This window comes from Miscanthus floridulus, chromosome 7 (genome assembly GCF_019320115.1).
Source record: "Miscanthus floridulus cultivar M001 chromosome 7, ASM1932011v1, whole genome shotgun sequence".
Taxonomy (NCBI): domain Eukaryota; kingdom Viridiplantae; phylum Streptophyta; class Magnoliopsida; order Poales; family Poaceae; genus Miscanthus; species Miscanthus floridulus.
Genome location: NC_089586.1, coordinates 89,526,402 through 89,544,998, shown reverse-complemented (window position 1 = coordinate 89,544,998; position 18,597 = coordinate 89,526,402). Strand labels below are relative to the sequence as shown.

The following is an 18,597-nucleotide window of genomic DNA, read 5'->3' as shown; positions in this document are numbered from 1 at the left end:
ATAAAACTCTGATGACACTCCCCTTAAGACTAGCTTAGGAACAATGTTCTAAATAGCGGGATTTAGCCCCGCTGTAGCGCTATTTAGCCTTTGGGGAGCTCCACAGCTAAGCTACGCCACTTTTTGCCGCTAAATGGAATTTGCCGCTAATAGCCGGTGAAATAGCGTTGAAATGGAGGCACCTTAGTGCCGCTATCAGGCCAGACTGAGCGTGGGCTTTTAGCACCTTGCGGCCCAAATCACGTGGCAGCCCAAATCAAGTCAATACACGCATTGGAGACTGGTAACCCTAGCCATAGACCACAGCCACCCATTCGTCTCGTGTTTCTTCATACGGCGGCGGCAGCGGTGGCGGCTGCGGTTGCTTCGACTGGTGGCGTAGGTCTTGACGCGAGGAGTTGCTTCGATCGGCGGTGGCTGCTGCTGTTGCTTCGACCAGCGGCGGACTTCTTCTCAGCTCTCGACGAGAGTAGTTCTCGTGGCCGCGGCGACGTGGTAGCAGCTGCTGCTGTTGTCCAACAAGCAGCTATGAGTTCGATCTGCAAGCGGACGTCTTCGAAGTGCGGTTGCGGGGCGACGAGCAACTTTGATTGGGGAGCGGCGAGCTGGTGACCATGTCCCAACCAGAGCAGACAGGCAAGTTCCTTCCTTTCCCGCTTAAACGCTTTACTAATTTGCTACTGCTGTTGTTGAATGGTTTACTCTTTACTGTAAATAAATTGACATTTATCCCATGAAGCAAGTATAGTATCATATCTATTCCAGAATGAGAGACCTTGTATTTGTCAAATTTAACTCCAAACTAAGGCATAAGAAAGAGAACAAGAGTAGAGATCCCATAGAGAAAGAAATAAATGATGTGCTGGAGGGTGACAACAATGAGTCCATTACCAGATTAGAACCAAATGCAAATCAAAGTCAAGAAGATCAGGGATGTGCAGAAACAGCAGCAAAAGCACAAGAAGGAGCATCAACATCACAAGCAAAAGCCAAAAGGAAAAGGCCTGTGTGCCCTAGGAAGAAATTCAGGTGTGTGGCATCTTTGACGAAGCCTCGGTCTGCAGCCTCTACTTCTGAATCAGAGGAAAATCAAGATGCTATGGAATCTACTGATACTGAAGATGATTAGATGAGTACAACAAACTATTCAGATGCTGAAATGCATGTGTGATGTACTGATATGTATCAGACTATGGCCTATGCCTCCATGCCTTATGTTTGTTTATCTATCTATCACTGTTGAGTTGGTATGCAGTGTAATGTCTGTCAACATTGTTTGAACTTTGAACTCATGTGTGTATGTGTCTATGTTATGTATCATGTATGAACTATGAAGCTTTGATCTGATGTGTTAGTAAGACTTTGAACTATCTGTCCCTAGTTACTTGATAATTGGTATTTGTAATGTCTTCATCTTCTATGTCTATTGGCTCCGTTCGCTTCACTGAAAAAACAAGTCGAAACACTATTTCGGCTGATTTGTTGTGAGAGAAAAACACTGTTCCGGCAAAAAAAAGCTGAAAAAGACGGATTATAAGAGAAGCGAACAGGGCCATTATGTGTAAAATTACCTGATTTTTGACATATTTTTTTGCTCAGTCGCTAAATAGCCGCTAAATGACTTAGCTCGCTATTTAGCCCGCTATAGTCTTTCTTAGTCTTTGGGAGAGGCGTCGGCTAAGGGGCTTAGCCCGCTATTTAAAATGTTGCTTAGAACCCATCTAAGCCCTAAGGATATGGAGTTTAGCATTATTCTTTTTTACAATTTTCTTATGAAATTATAGTCTATATGCAAAACGTGGCCTTTAAATTGAAGAAATATTTTAATGTAAAGTTTTGGAAGATGCACAAATTAGAGTTCCAATGTCACGAGGCTTACAAAATTGATGTTAATTTTTGAAGGAACAAAAAAACCTCAAGGACAGTCACTTTATCGAGCGCGAGCCGTGCTGGGGGGCTCGTGTCGAACTCGAGCCACCGCCACACTCTAGAAGCATCCAGTATTCCAACCCAATCCCATCTTTGTATCCCTTCTTCCTCCTCTCGGAAGTCCGATTCGCCAAACGGTCCCGATTCGCTGCCGCCGCCACGTCTCGCCCTCTTCGCGAGCGAAAACCCTAGGCTAGGGGACGGGAGCGAAGTCCCACGCACGGCGACATGGACGCCATCCGGAAGCAGCTCGACCAGCTCATGGGCGCCAACCGCAACGGCGACGTACGGGAGGTCAGCCGCAAGTACTATGATCGCGACGTCTGTCGCCTCTACCTCGCAGGCCTCTGCCCCCACGACCTCTTCCAGCTTACCGTATGTGTCCTACTGCCCTTGTTCCCCTCATTCCATAACCTCACTAATCTAGAACGTTCGAGTAGATCTGGGTTGGGTTGTCGCGCGGTTCCTGGGTTTTGGTGTTGATTTTTAATTTCTATTTGTTTGTGTATTGCAGAAGATGGACATGGGGCCGTGCCCGAAGCTGCACTCGCTGCAACTGCGCAAAGAGTATCCTTCCAAGCCAAGAGTTACTTTATTTTGTGTATTTGCTTGTGGGGGTTAGTTATTTTGTGTATTTGTTTGTGGGGGTTAGTTAGTTTTTGAGTGAGGCTTGATGTGTAAAAACCAATTCAACGATTCATAGCATCATCTGATTCTTTTTTTTTCGTCTGCCTAAGGGTTCGGTAGGAAGTCACAGTGTATACTCGGTTGGTATTTCTGAGGTGATGGTGAAATGAATTGGCCAAATCTAATGAGTTCGATATTACGATATTAGTTTGCCATTTGTGGCCTGAGTGGCTGCACATGCGATGCTACTGCACAATTTTTTTTTATCTTGTGACTTTAACAGTGATTGAGATGAAGCATAAAATCTTTTGTTAGGTTAGCATTGTGTTGTAGTTTCATATTTGCAATGATCCGGGCAATGGGGTTGCTTTATGGATGCTTCAGAATCAAGTCTCCTCTTGCTAAATAATGTGAATTGTGAACCAACATTAGTGGCTTGGGCTCTCAGGGTAGTTTTGATGCATTCCCTGAGGCTAGGCCGCTAGGGCTAGCAGTGAACTCTGAGGCACCCATGATATTTGTCTTTTTTTTTTCTAATCAATGAACTCCCAAGTTTTGTCTTAATTATGATCATTTGTGGCATTGTGCACACATTAGGTTCAAATGGTTTGAATTGATGATCAAAGAATCTACTGGATAACTAGGTGTGGTTCTGTTTGTGGATTATTATGGTCTTGAGTGAAACTGGATAACTAGATGTGGTTCTGTTTGTGGATTATTATGGTCTTGAGTGAAACTAGGAACTCCTGGAGGTTCCATATTTGTTGTTCAATAGTGCAGAGTTGTTGGAACAACTGGAAGGCTTACATTCCCCACCCTTATTACCATTGTTGTCTTAATTGTATGTTGGCAATTGGTTGAAATTACTCAGTTCTATGTCTTCCTGAGTGTGACAATAGATATGAAGAAGCCAAAGCCAAAGGTACAGATAACTATGACCGCGAATTGGAAGAAACCATTGAAAGACTAATTGTTGAGTGTGAAAGGAAGATTCAGAGAGCCCTTAAGCGTTTGGAGGAGGAGGACTCTAAGGCAGCTATTGCTATTTCTGTCACTGAGGTTACACAGGTACATTCTGTTATTCTACTCTTGTTCCCTCCAAACTAACTTTGATGGTTCAGTTGTTTAGATAAACTGAGCAATGAAGTTTGTGTGTGCTTAATGCAGACCAAAGAAGTAATGGAGTTATCCAAACAAATTAGGCAGAAGATGAAGGATATTGATGCTTTTGGTAAGTTTGGTAGTCTGTGCTTTTTTATGTGTTCCATCATGGCCACAATTGCAACAGTAAAGAAGTTTGTGTCCACACATATGATTTGCTCACTCTATTATATGCTTAATGCTATTTGGAGATTGACATGTTTGTGGCAGCTTGATAGTAGCATGTTTTTCTTCTTATGCCTTGAGTTAGCCTAGTCTATTTAAACTTTTCACATGGGAACTGTTCGGTGACAAGATATTATGTTGTTCTTGAAATGTATGATTTGTTTATTTTAGTATTTTGCATATTTGATCACAATTATCTACAGTACACCAATAACCTAATAATCACTATTGTTTTAGTGCATGCCCGCATGGTTAAAAAAATGCCTTTTTGCTTGACCTCCTTTAACAATAACGATTATATGATAATGAAATAGCAGGGCAATGTATTTAAAAAGATCCTTAGAGCATGTAGTGTTTTCTCAAGTATCTGAAGTCACTGTGAAGGGGGCATGGCCGCATGGAAATTTGATCTGAACAATCAAACCTTCCTGAAATGCTCTGACCTTCTCTATTGACTCATGTAGTAATTTTCTTGTCATCGTGCCTATTATGGTTAGGCAATAATGGACCAAAGCCCATCCTTGTTATGGAATATTTTTCTTACTCTGGTAGTTCCATTCTGGTTTCTCTGTGTTTACTTTATGCCAAAGCAATTTTTTTGAAGCCTTCTTCCCCGTACATTCAGTACATTAAATTCTTCATCTTGGTGTATGATCTACCTTGTACTCTAGATCTTGAGGGTAACACCGAGGGAAAAATTCGGGCCACTGAAGAACTTGACAAGCTAAAAGAACAAAGGGCAGAAGAGCAGGTATTTATATAGCTGAATTTTTAACCATCCTCTTATTTTTAAAAGAACAAAGGTCACTCATTTATCAGTTTTCTTTTCTTATATTATTTCAGGCAAAGATGTTACTTGAAGCTTTTAACAAAGACCGTGCTTCTTTAATAAATTCTCTTCAAAATGCCACTCAAACAACTACACCTGTTCCCCCTGCTGCTCCGGATGCACGGACACAAGAAATGATAAACGAGAAACTGAAAAAGGCAGAAGAACTAGGTATTTACCTTTTGCTCTTCTTTTGCTTCCAATACTTTGCTCCCCTTAACTGCTAAATGCAAATCTCTATTGGTATGGCTGTTCTACCCTCATCTCCTTGCATATATCATGAGGTGCCTAGTGATCTCTCAATTTTATGTTGAACAGGTGAGAATGGGATGGTTGATGAAGCTCAAAAAATGTTGGATGAGGCAGAAGCTCTGAAGAAGGTTGGTGTTTTCTTTTAATATTTAACTTTGTCAGAATTCTATCAGCTTACTGACAGGATTGTCTTGTCATATCTAACCAGCTGAGCGCCCGACCACAGGCTGTTCCAGACTCAACAAAAATGTCAGCTCATGTCCAGATTGTAAGTTTGGTGAACTGCCCTTGCTCGTTCCATGTGAAAAAAGTCATTATTGCCTTTTAGTTTTGTTCAAAATCCTTGTATCTTTTTTCATGAATATCATGAGTTTTTTATTTTTAGTATTCTATTGTTTACTGTTTACCTGATTAAAATCTCCACATGCTAAATCTCTTTTCACATATTTTTTGTTGGTAATCTTAGTATAGAAAGAATTGTAGAATTGGTATTTTGTGGTATTGTTTCAATGGTAATAATATCCTTTTTTTTTTCTATTTTTGTTTAGACTGATCAAAAGCTGCGCCTGTGCGACATATGTGGAGCATTCTTGAGCGTATATGACAGGTAAACTCTTGTTTAGCTGCTGGATCCACTTGTACTACTAGGACCATGGATATGGCAGAGTTTGGGTTCTTTTTTCCAGTTCTTCAGCTTTTGACGGACATATGTACCTCCTTTTTCACCAGCAGGCTTTTGGGCCCACTTTTACGAGGATTACTTTTGCAGCTAAAGAATGTGCGTGTTTATTATACATGTACTATGTATTATTACCATGTGAAGTAGTTTTTTAAGGCTTTAATAAATTATCATAAACTTTGTTATATGATAATGTATAATTTATTTACAGTTACGAGCATAGCTAATTTCTCTTTTGCCCCACAGTGACCGTCGCCTGGCAGATCATTTTGGAGGGAAACTTCATATGGGTTATATGCTTATACGCGAGAGATTGTCTGAACTGCAGGTTTGTTTTTGTAATAAATCATGTGATATTCTGAGTGAAGCTTACTGGATTTTGTTAACTTTACTGAAAACTTGATTAGTTTTATTAGTGTTTGGTTGTTTTTATGTGAGCGCGTGACACGATCTTGTTTCTGTCCCTTTTATATGTACAGGAAGAAAAGAACAAAAAGCGGAAGTTAGACCGAGCTGAGTATGACAGAAGGTGATATTTTTCCCTGTCCTTTTGAAGCCTTGCTAGTATCAATTCAGTATTTCTATTTATGATAGTGCTAGAACTGCTAGAAGTCTTCAAAGCTTGGTCTAATGTACTCTTTAACACTAGGTCCAGGGAAAGGAGTGGGGAACGTGCCAGGGCTTCGAGCAGGGATCACTACAGAGGAGACCACAGCAGCAGCCGTGACAGGGATTATGACCGCAGAAGAAGCCATGATCGCTACCATGATAGGGAAAGAGAACGAGATTCCGGGCGGTCTCGTAGTTATGATTCCAGAAGCCACCGCAGGTCACGTTCACCAAGGGGAAGTTCTAGGGATTATGATCGATCTGGGTACGTTTACTTCTAGTTTAGTTGGCATGTATTAATGTAACTCCAAAGAGCCGCTTTCTTAATTATCTCTTGCTATTGTGGTAACACTGGTTGTTGTCTTTAAACAAGGATAGAATGTATTAAGGTTATTAACTGCAACTTCATGTGGAAACAAGTTATCTAACTTGTGTTTTTGGTAAAGGTGTATCTGACTTTGTTTTGCATCTTTCTGCAGGCGTTATGAACGACGAGATTGGTACTAGGAGTAAGGAAGCCTCCTTGAAGTTTAGGGAGCTAGATTGCATTGCCTCAGGTCCAACCGGAGAAAGGCATCAGCTCGTTGCATTATAACTAAGGGATAGGATCTGACATAATCTATGCTTATCATATTGTTATGCTAGCTGGTGTTTATCGTGTAAACAGAATGTGGTAGCGATTTGTCATACTTTTTTTTACGCTTTATATGCATTAGGATCAAGTTAATTTGCCCTTGCCATCTACTCCTTTAGTTCCAAATTGTAAGTTGTTCTAGCCTTTTTAGACATAGCTCCTCTTTTATCATGTATGACATAATATGTATATCTTGATATATACCAAAAGCTATTATCTAGAAAAGCTAGAATGACTTACTATTTAGAATGGAGATAGTATCTATTATTCAACATTGGTGGTTTCTGGTAACAAGTTTTTACTCATATACGAACTCTGATGCTGTGGACGTGTGACCACAATACATGTCATGTTTTCTAGTCAAGGTGGTTCTAGAGGTGGAATTCAAACTCTGCGGTAAATGTCATTTTCTAGTCAAGGCGGTTGTAGAGTGGAATTCAAACACTGTTGAATGTGTTAGATTACTATAACTCTGAAATTTCATTATGATTATTGAGGATGAACTAGTTGCACTGGACATGAATATAATGGATTCACAGCAAGTAGGTACCAGAACTATATAACCTTGCTATTGCTTGAGCTTAGCTTCACGTTCATTTTTTTTTGAGCCTCTAGCTGTAGAATCTGTTCATGTACAAACACACACCCTACACACACCACGCGTACATAATCAGATCTACAACTACACGCAGATAGGAAGATCGCGTCCTTCTTGAGATCACTGGAACCATCCACGGCTCCGTAGGCGACTGACGTGTCGCAATCCCTTAGCTTCACGTTCATATTTTCGATGACGGGATGCACAATTACCACTACATACCCGATAGCATTCAGTATGCAGAAAAGTCAAAGTTTGCCACAGACGGAAGTGCTTAGTACACGAGATAGTGTTTAGTCACACTCAACACAGGCCCGATAACGCTGTTTGAAGAAACAAAATGGAAAATGTATCGGGTCCATTGGGGCCATTGCAGGTCGTTCTCACCGTACTTGCTAGCTCAGCTCATTAGCCTCTTGACTTTGTCTATGCAACTGCACAAACGCAAGGTGTTATAAAATCATATAGAGCATGATTGAGCACAAGAGGGATAAAGGAAAAAGAAAGGACTACCTTTTTGGCAAATTAGGCAAGACACGTTCCACAGCACGAATAAAAATTTCACCTTCTATGTTCTCTGCTGAATTAGCGGGCCTATTATCATCATCTAGCAAAGGAAACAAGGAACCCATTACCCATCAGCTTACAAAGGGATTACGACCTACGAAGTATAAACTATATAAACCCATTACACATCATAAAAGGACAAAGGTTTGATGATGGTTCACAATGTACCTTGGGGACCTTGAGGCATCAATCCCCCTCCAAGATGGCCTCTAGTCAGCTTGTCCACTTCATTGTTCTCCGCAGGCAACCATTCATCTAAAATCTGCCCAATAATCGAATGGGCCAATATTGAAGTTTCATCACAGATCCCAGTAATCTCTGAACATCTTGGCTTCTTCAAATGGTTCGCATCAACAGACATCTCTGCATAGGGCTCCATGTCACTGTCAACAGCTTCGTTGTCTCTGCAATGCCTAGTGTTTCTAGAGTCTTCAGCCCTGTCACATGGTTTCCCAAGTGCTTCTGATTTGGAACCAGAATCCTCAGCTCTCGAGACATTATGTGTATCGCCAATAGTTTCACCCCAGCAACTCAATCTCGTAATATCAATGCCCAATAAACTACTAGAACGACAAGGCTCATGCATCTCCTGCTGCTCGGAGCTTAAATTGAAGTAGTTGGTCCCAGAAAGTATGAAATCGTTATCCTCATTGCAGCAATCATTCCCTAAGCTAATCAACTCTTCGCATGAACATTCTTCTATACAACAATGTGCTAAAGCTTTGAGATGACTGCTTAAGTTCAGTACAGCATCTACCTCAGCCTCCTTCCTCTCTTCTGTTAACACAACATGCTGACATCTAGAAATCCGATTTATAAAGGCTATGGCTCGGAGGGCCTCATCTGGTAGATCATCATCACATCCAAACAAACATTCTGACAAGTAGGTCCTCAAAGCTGCTCTTAAGTGCATCCTTTCAACTTTAGAATCATGATCCAGTATGGGGCGCAGTAATTTCAGCTTCTCATGCTTGATTTTTGGAAGTGACCAAAGGGCATTCAGGATATCATTCTGCAAAGATATAGTTTCTTTTGCAAAGGGGAAGAACTCTGATTGAGAAATACTCACGCTTCTCAGCTTTTGCTTCTGATATAGGTTCACCACTGACATTGCCTTTGCTAATTTCTTTGGCAGGTAATTACCTTCCTCAAGTTTTGTTAAAATCTTGTTGCACCTTTTCCTTACCATTTTGATTATATGTGCTCTTGTGGAAGAGCGAGCAATTAATCCAAATTTGGGGGTACACGGTTTTCCTCTAATCTTCCTATTCATTGCAAGAAGACCCTGCGTGGGCATTCCTTCAAGCTCATCCAACGCATGATTGATAGCAGACAAAAGTTGTGGTGACACAGGTGTGACAAGCCTCACAGAACCAGATCGATAGCTGCATGGATTTCTAAAAATATTGAATAGCTGGCATACGATGTCTTTCTGATCCAAGCTGGCCAAGTAACTTGGAAGGTGAGATTTTACAAGATTTTCCATTACAGACCTAGTCTTATCAAAAGTAAACCTGTTATGACTGACGATACAAGCCACTGAATGAAGTGTTTCATAGGTCAATTTGCTGATTGTGTCCTGCATGACACCAAGATATTCTGGACCAAGTGGTTCATTTTCCTTCTTCTGGAAATTAAAAAGCTGGAGGCCCTCCTGAACTAAGTGATGGGTATAGCCATTGCACTCTGAACTCCAAACTTTTTTAATGCTACCTCTCACTTTCTCGCAAGATATCTGAAAAATGTCCCCACTAAGTTCACATTTTATGTTTTGAACTGAAATAATGCAGCAGAAATTGCTGTTATGTTAACTAGAAAGTCAGGAAACTGATAAATGGTTCCAAAATGATTGTAAGCTCATTGCAGGGTAAGGAAAATTTATATAGCAATAACAAAAACATTTTTGGAGAAATACAATTAAATTGAAACCATGTTCAAAACAACAACATACATAGCACGAGTACCACGTGCAATAGTTCCTAACTGGGCGCTGACGTGCTCTTCCATAAGTTTTAAGCATTATGTATTTAGCTATTTATTGAAATAAAGTCCTTTGAGTACACACCTGGCTTATTCTTGAGTAAAAATTATACATGGAAAAATAGAATATTGATTACTTCACATATTTGGCTAATACCTTAAAGACCTAAACATATAGGTGGAGGGACTTGAATAAGTGGGTATCCAGCTAATGTACTCGAGAGGAGAAACCATATGTGCACATAGTACATGAGCCGTGAGCTGATGTTAGTAAGAATGTAAAAGAAACTTTAAGGTATACATAGTTCTTTCTAAAGTACTAAAGACTTACTTCTTCACTCCTGATATATGACTCTGGCAAGTACCTGCATAAGCAGAGAACTAACAATTAGACTTATTATAGTCACTACATACATCCTGAGCATCCTGAGTGTTATTTGTGTGTGTGTGCCGGGGGAGGAGGGGGGATGTAAATTAGGGAAACAGAGTTCGATGGGGAAACATTTCAGAGCAAGATAGATGTCATTACACATAATGGTAGCATTTAGCAAAATAATTTTCAGCTTTTCAGAATGCATCAAAGCATTGCTATGGCATCTACAGTGCGAGAAGTGCTTAAGAAACACAATAATGCATGAGAAAATTACCACCCAAAATGGATTTACCATTGAATGTGCAAAATCAAATTTCATTGTGATATGGATAAATTTCCAGCCCGGTTGGGCAATAAAACACTAAGCTTCAGAGAATTTAGTAAAGGGACCAAGCAAAAAAAACCAGAACTAGAACACTACTCTCGCCCCAGAAGTCGGCGCACACTTACACGTCATCCAAAAACTTGGGTCGCTTCGCACGCCTGATGCAGCCATCCGGTTTGAGGATCATCGAATCCAGCCACCTGCAAATTAAGAGGGCCCCGAATCTTTTGTGAAGCAGGGTGGGAAAACGAAAGTGAATTCTGATCGGAGGTGTGCCGGAAGGAGAAACCACACCGACCTCCGCTTCTCGTCGACTTGGGATTGCTGGCTCGAAACGAGCGAGCACAGTTCCTCTGCATCCTCGAAAGTGAACTCCATCACCCACCGCTCAGGACAGCGGGCGGAGGGAGGGAACTAGCTGCCACTAATAGCGGGAGCTCACGGACGACGCGGTTGGGGCTTGGGGGCGAGCCACGCGGCCGGCGTCAGGATCGGCCGGCCGGGACTCGGTCGGAGGTGAGGAGGCGAGGAGCGGAAGGGGCGGCCGTATGGGGTTCGGGAGGTGGCGGCCTAGTGGAGTGCCCTTGTCGGCCTTGCCGAGACCCGAGACCTGGGCTGCCGGTCCGTGAGACCGTGACAGCCCAGTACTCCAGTAGTCCAGTAGACTACACGTGGGTTTCTTTTCCCTTGATGAAAAAAATAAAATAAAATAAACACTCATATGTTAATTAAATTTTGAGGTTCACCCACAAGGTAATTTGTAGTATTTCTCGACTTGCACCATATGGAGATTTGTTGTAAATGCCCATCCCTTCATTCAAAAAGCCATCCCGCCAGTTTGCATAATAAGCATGTAATCGACTCAACATGGTTCGTGTGCTTATTTATGTTTATTCATCGTGTTAGAGTGGATGAGCATATAACGAAGACGAGTGTTATTCTAAATACTAAATAAACAAAGCTATTATTCAAGCTAAACGGACCAATCAAACAGGAAAAACGGATGATTAAATAGAAACAACGTGCTATTGTGTACTGTTTAAATGGTGTGCAAACGGACTAAATGACAAAGACATGTGTGACCACGCCTAAGCTTTGCATTTGTGATTCTTTTGTGGAAACTCTAAACAAAAGTTAAGTTTATACCATTGGAGATATGTACCTAACTCTAATAAACACTTACATCAGTGGCTCCATGTTGGCAAAAACATATGACATTATTATGCTGTGTAGATCAGTGACTTGTACCATGCCATTTCTGGAGTTGTTCGGGCAACTTCTTTTGATATAACAGAATAAATTTTGGATGGTCGTGGCACAACAGGGGTATGAGAGCTTTCTTGTATTTAGGGGGTGTTTGGTTGCTCCTCCTAAATTTTAGTCGTTGTCCCATCGGATGTTTGGACACATACATGAAGTATTAATTATAAATTAATTACGAAACTAATTACATAGTTTGCGACTAATTTATGAGACGAATCTTTTGAGCCTAATTAGTCTATGAGTTGATAATGTTTTGCTACAATAAACATATGCTAATGATGGGTTAATTAGGCTTAAAAAATTTGTCTCGTGAAGTACTGACGGATTATATAATTTATTTTTTTATTAGTATCCGGACACCCCATATAACATCCTCCCAACACACCTCCTAAATTTTAGTAGCTGGATCTAAACACATGTTAGCACGGTGCCTAGAATGTCACAATATGTACCGACTAAGACAATACGATGTGGCACAAGGCACGAAATGGGTCAAACCAATGTAGTATGTCACGACCCAAAGTCATACAGTTTGTATTGTAGTGTTTTTTTTAAAAAAAAAAACTAGATATCAAAGACAATGTGAGATACATGGTTATTATTTTAAATTTGTGATTGTTCCCAAATGGGTTTTTATTTTGTAATTGTTCCTTTTGATGGTTGTCAGCTCAACAATTTTTTTTAGGTTTCACCAAGGCAGTTCTCCTCTAGTTTCACCTCAGCAAATTTTCTGTTTTTAGGTTTGGTACCTCCTCTGAAGCAACGTGGCTGGCGATTTGGGTGCTTTAGGCCCTGTTTGTTTGAACTTTTAGCCACTTTTAAACTACTAGCTTTTAGACTTTTCAAAAGTCAAAAGCCTAAAAGCTAATTTCTGGCTTTTAGAAACTTTTTGGCTTTTGAAAGATCCAAAAGTTGAGGTTCTTTTCTACTCCCTCCGTCTTAGAAAAAGTGGTGTTCTGTGATTTAAAATTTGTCCCAGAAAAAATTGATGTTCTAAATTTTAGACACACTGTTGGCCCACAGATCCAGGACTAAGTTATCAATTGAGACACGCTACTGTTTGTTGCCTGCCTTAGATCTCTGCATGCTTGCATGCAGCGCGTCTTAATTAGGAAGTACACCACGCGACATCCCTTTTTTAAGGGAATCATGTGTGATATACTAAGGGTATTAGAGATATTTCTCTTCTTTACCAATCCATCTGAAAAAATCCAGAACATCACTTTTCTGGGACAGAGAGAGTATTCTGTTTTCATGTTCTTTTAACTTAGTTTAATAAAGCTCTGTAGGGCTCTGGCTCCTCTAGTTTCGTTAAAAAAAAGTTGAGATTCAAAAGTTCTCAGAAACCCAAACAAATAGGCGCTTAAGCTTCAAGATTGCGAGTGTGGAGGACCTTGTTAGAACCGAGTGAGGACATAGGTCGTCACTCAAAAATTGTTATTAAGGGTTCTAGACTATTTTTTACCATTGATGCCCCCACACAAGTGGATGATAAGATCCTCACATAGCAAAAAATGTGAGGTTAATTTGATGATCATCATTAGTATGCCTCTAGTCAAATTTTCTCCCCGGTGGACAGAGCTGCCCCACTCGTCTTAGCTTGAGAGGCTCTGTGACTCCGCCTATCTGGAACTCTAGGTAGGCAGGTAGTCTCTAGGTAGTAGCTTAGCTTAGAGAGCAGCCGAGGGCACGCTTCGCCGCGCCTGCATACTACAGAGTGAAGCACAGACCAATGACAGGTACATAGGCAGGTCGTGGCACAGTTTGCCAATCGGTTGAGTATAATATGAGAACAATAATTGGAGGCTCTCAAACGCCTCCAAATCCTGGGCTTGTACGCTTGTAAAGTTGTAGTTATGCGGTTCTTTTTTCACACAGCTTGGCAATGATCATTTAAACAAAAATAGTATTTGTCTGAACATTGATTTGATGTGAACAAATAATGATTAAGTTGCATGTACAAATATATATAGGCAATAAGAAGGCATCTGCACCATCTGTCCAAACATAAACTTTCCTTTGCTTAGACTCTTGGACTCCAACCAAAGAAGTATAAAATCGGCAAGGAGTCTGACCCTTATCTGTGATAGCCTTGAAACTGACTACAGACCTTGAAGGATTCTGGAACCTATATCACAAACCATATGGTTACATGGGTCTGTCTAAATGGAATCAGTGGGGCGCTAATTACCTTTGATTGACATGTAAAATGCATAGATAAACTTCACATTGTACAATGCACAATGCAGAAAATGAGAGGCAATACAAATAATAGCTAGAAAAATGATACATAATTTTGCAATTTGCGAAACAGTATTTTAGAAAAGATATATAGTAACAAACTATTTAGGTTCAGATCATCCTAGGTACCATAACTACCACAAAGAAGAAACAAATCTTTACGGTATGAAGTTTTGCCTATTCGCTGTGGAAATTTTTGTAAAAATTTTCGTTTCATAAAGGCTTTGAGAAATCAAATATTCATAGTTTTACGAATATTGATCTCCATATAGGCAACCTTACATAAATCAGCAAAGGTAGAAGAAACATGTCCCATGGATTATCACTGAATGTTTGTACTAAAGTGAACATGGCTCTGCAATATTCTTGGACAGGGTCGGTTGTGTCCATGCTTACGAAAGATGGAAATCAAAGCACATAGTAGTTAACTTACCTCCTGGTACAGTAAGGAACAGTTTCTGAAGCACAAGTGAAGCATTCAGGTAACACGCTCATTGTCTACATCTTAAAGGAGTATAGAACATAGTGCGTCTGTATTTCCTTAAAAAGCTGATAAACCCAATTTCTATCATCAACAGCGGAATCTAAACATGAATTTAAATCAACAGAAATTGAATCTCTGATCTTTCATTCATCACTGAATGCAAAAGAAGGGGATAATGCCTAGAACCAGGCTAGATTTAATGATGTTGAATACTGAATATCATAAAGAACATAGCATAACCTGCATTAAGTATAAATCTGATATAGTACAATTTATACCATGTCCCTGAAATCATAACTGGAAGGAACAAATGAGCAACCAAGGTCAGTGCATCTGTAAAGATAAGAGGAAAACATGAACTCTTGGCTATCAGCATGATTAATTCAGGTATTACGTTGATGTTGTATACCTTTCCTGATCACTTAGGATTAAGTCCATAATATGTAGGATTAAATTATGCTTAACATAGAAGTATCGCATTATGTTTATTTCCTATATGCCATTGTCATGCCATAGCAAATATTCTGTGTAGCTTGTAAGTGTAGTTTAGAAAATGACTACTAAAGCAGAGTCATAATGCCTTGGAAAAAGAGCAGATCTTTGCTTATATATGAAATGAGCACAGGAAAGCATATATGGTTGTAACAAAAAAAAATTACAGAACTGAAAACCACAAGAAATTCTTCTAAACATATCTAATTCCTGACATAAACATTAGAACATGTTCATATATCTGTCAATAACCTCATATGATAGGAAGGCATAAAGTACTCGTAGTGTGTTACTTCTTTGATGGGGAATAAATCAAAACCCCATTGAATAAAAAAAGGAAAAAGAGAATGGAATGGAAAGCTAACAACAAACTACGTAGGCTTAAGGTTTATTGATGTGGGGATTAGGCACTGGGATAAATGGCTAGGACCTGAGTTTACCAGTGAATATTGAATCCCTCAGGACAGACCTCACTACAGATCAGGAAAGGCGTATTATAATTAAAATTATTGAAATGGGCTATGTAGATAAGTCTGAAACCATTGAAAAGAAATTGCAGTCCCTAGATCATAAAGTTGAATTTTCATTGGACCAAAAAGATACACATCAACAACAACATTTACGGAAGCCAAGATGATAGATGCTGTAAGCTGTAAAATGAGGTGGCTAGCTGTATGAATGGGAATTCATTTATAGAAATCAGAGTGCTAAAAGCAACCTTTGAAAATATAGTAACAAGTATGTATCAGTATGAAAATTGTCAAGCTCCCATTCACCATCAGCATTTTTTTAGACAAGTAGGATGGATCAAAGGGCAACAATCAATGATGATAAAGATAAACAGGGTCAAATCAATAACTGAGGTCTGTAGCTGGACCTATCCCATTAAGATCTAAGGTACCGAAATTAGAAAATGTGTTATTTGTCATAACCTGTGGCCTACAATTTGAGACGGGCTGTAAGAGATGATGTGCCTCCATTATAAATAGTTAATGGACATATTGTACATGAACGAATTTAGGCATAAATATATAGAAGTGCTTACTTAAAACTACGAACCATGGACAATGAGAGTAATTTATCGCAAGTTAACTAATCTGTAACACTTACAATGGCATGCTAACTAAGGAAGCAAAAAGTAATTACTCCTGTGTTAAGGGAGCAAACTAATATAAGGAAAACTGAAAAACACACGAATAGATTAAAGTCAACGCAAATGTATAAAAATCATATAAATTAGACACATGTTCAGATTTTACTGGCACAACATGAACCATATGCGTAAGCAAAACCAATCCATACATAAAGAAAAGGAAATCAAAGGATAGAGGCATGATGTGGCAAAGGAAATAAAGGGGAGTTTTTGTAGGGGACCGTACAAAGGCAAAGCAAAGGAGGAAGAAAAAGAACAGACTTACAGAAGTTGGTAAGTAACGCTTATTTTTCTAAGAAAAAATAGGGACAGGGAAGGAAAGAGCAGTCTGTGTCAATAGACCTTTGTCATCATATCGAATGACATATATCTAGTTATCATATGCTGTCTTTACCCATGCATCAGCAAACAGCTGTAAACAACGATGAAGTACTAATAAGTGGTGTTTTATAGAAAAAAAAAATAACCTAAGCATAGAGCTAATTCAGTACAAATTATTGCTAGTAAGCTAGTAAGGTAGGATGATCTGGAAGGATCGTGGAAAGTCAACCATTTAGGAAGTAACAATAGGTAAATTCAGTACAAATTATTGCTATCTTCAAAAGTTGAGGAATAAATAACTGCACTTCACCTTTTTTGTCATGTCAGCGCAAAAAAATCATTGGATACTGAATGTGTCTTTTGTAAAATAATCTGACCATGAGCATGACACATATGAGACGAAGGTGGTGCACCGGTAATAGACATCGCTCCTACACGTACTGGAAGAGAACATATAGCAAGAAAGTATGAAAACATCCTGAGCATATTACCATCCATCGGATGGCAAAATCCTAATCTATGATGGGAAAAGGGGAACGTAGATAGAAAAAAAACTAAAAGGAAGCAAATTCATCAATGTGAAGTAGCATGGTAACGTTTATAATCTATAAAGAACCTACAGTACAAATATTTAACTGCATAAGTGAGCACAGAAGGAAAGTGAAATCGGACATACCCTGACCTGTTGCTCTTGATTGGAGAAGTAGGTCCAGAAAACTGAATCTGCAATGCTACCAAATTTGATAGAAGCACCAGAAGGTAGCACAATAATTGCATACTTTGCAAGTCCTGCAGAATTACAAATTAAATCAAATTAGAAATGGTAGCACAGACTCATCCAAGCATCGCCAAATTATTTACTCCCTGCAAGAGCAAAAAAATGCTTACATTGGTAAACACATCCTTAGCAAAAACTTATTTTGCTAGCGGTTAAAAATTTGCATTAGCTTCAGTTAGGAATTCACAAACACTAAACAAGAGATTGCAAGACCATTTCATACCAGAGGCCTATTTTCATTCTGAACATGGTCACATAGCAGCCATGTGCAACCAGATACATCAAATTTTCATTTCAATGCTAATTATTCGCAAATTCTTCAGTGTAAGCTTTTCTCGCCATGTATAGCTCTTTTAACAGAGTAATGATTGTTTCAAAATCGATTTGACATGATGGCTGTTGGATGAACTTACCATTCCCAAACATCTTATTGACGCTCGTTGATATGGCCTAGGTCGTGCTTGCGGCTTTAGCTCCATCTCCAAATCTGGGTTTACCTGCAATTGAAGTCACAAACATAGAAAGGGTAGAATAAATAAGCATGAATATACAAATCCTGGAGTATGAGCAAACGAAATCTAAGGGTAAATGGAGCCACAGAAAATGAGAGGTTGAGGAAAGCTAGGGTTTGGGTGCTCGGCTTCACACAGCAGGCAGAGAAGAGAAGGGGTGGGCGTACCTGGTGGGTGCCGGTGGCGCTGTAGCCGGGGGGAGCCCATGGGGACAACAGCCGCCGGCGCCGCGGGGGGCGCGCCCACCGGACGCAGCCACGAGCAGCCGACATGGCCGGCGAGGAAGAACAGCTAGGGTTTCACCGAGCGTACGCGGAGCGGCGTGAGAGGAGAGAGCGGTGTCGCCGGGCGGCGTGGGCGCGGATCCAGGGCGAGGCGACGGAGGGAGCGAGGAAGAGACGAGCAGGTGACGGAGGGAGCGAGGAAAATATCGTGGAGGAGGCGATGCGCCGGACTTAATCACCAAACAACTACATAAACGGGCCAGGCAATCACAGGACACCAAAAGGAGGTCTTGACACGCACGAGCTCTCGGAACAAAGCACGCGGCAATACGCGAATGCGGGAGGTTGGGTGGGCCAGTGCAAAATCAAACGCAGACGGCGAGATCCAGTTGGTCGAACGA

At 40.3% G+C, this 18,597-nt stretch overlaps 3 protein-coding genes across 6 annotated transcripts; 1 reads left to right on the top strand and 2 right to left on the bottom strand.

The window, feature by feature from the left end:
- Window positions 1–1,962: 1,962 nt before the first annotated feature.
- On the top strand, window positions 1,963–7,110 carry LOC136467266 (uncharacterized). Its single transcript, XM_066465893.1, has 13 exons — window positions 1,963–2,304; window positions 2,444–2,496; window positions 3,456–3,624; window positions 3,724–3,787; window positions 4,554–4,633; window positions 4,726–4,882; window positions 5,030–5,091; window positions 5,172–5,231; window positions 5,512–5,570; window positions 5,889–5,970; window positions 6,122–6,171; window positions 6,292–6,516; window positions 6,731–7,110. The coding sequence occupies exons 1-13, from the start codon at window positions 2,158–2,160 to the stop codon at window positions 6,756–6,758; spliced, it is 1,236 nt and encodes a 411-aa protein (XP_066321990.1). The 5' UTR covers window positions 1,963–2,157; the 3' UTR covers window positions 6,759–7,110.
- A 333-nt stretch (window positions 7,111–7,443) lies between these two features.
- LOC136463762 (uncharacterized) lies at window positions 7,444–11,372 on the bottom strand. The gene is made up of 6 exons (XM_066462741.1): window positions 11,027–11,372; window positions 10,854–10,928; window positions 10,362–10,395; window positions 8,219–9,785; window positions 7,997–8,090; window positions 7,444–7,917 (listed from the first exon to the last, which is right to left on the bottom strand). Exons 1-6 carry the CDS (start codon window positions 11,104–11,106, stop codon window positions 7,884–7,886), a joined length of 1,884 nt encoding a protein of 627 aa, XP_066318838.1. The 5' UTR covers window positions 11,107–11,372; the 3' UTR covers window positions 7,444–7,883.
- Window positions 11,373–13,842: 2,470 nt separating this feature from the next.
- On the bottom strand, window positions 13,843–18,556 carry LOC136463761 (uncharacterized). 4 transcript variants are annotated; one of them, XM_066462738.1, is made up of 4 exons: window positions 18,140–18,556; window positions 17,874–17,957; window positions 17,365–17,471; window positions 13,843–17,122 (listed from the first exon to the last, which is right to left on the bottom strand). In XM_066462738.1, the coding sequence occupies exons 1-4, from the start codon at window positions 18,242–18,244 to the stop codon at window positions 17,020–17,022; spliced, it is 399 nt and encodes a 132-aa protein (XP_066318835.1). In that variant the 5' UTR covers window positions 18,245–18,556; the 3' UTR covers window positions 13,843–17,019. The 4 variants fall into 4 exon arrangements, with proteins under 4 accessions (XP_066318835.1, XP_066318834.1, XP_066318837.1 ...); XM_066462737.1 differs by having other exon boundaries at window positions 17,359–17,471; window positions 18,140–18,555; XM_066462740.1 differs by having other exon boundaries at window positions 13,844–16,773; window positions 18,140–18,544.
- Between the last annotated feature and the right edge of the window lie 41 nt (window positions 18,557–18,597).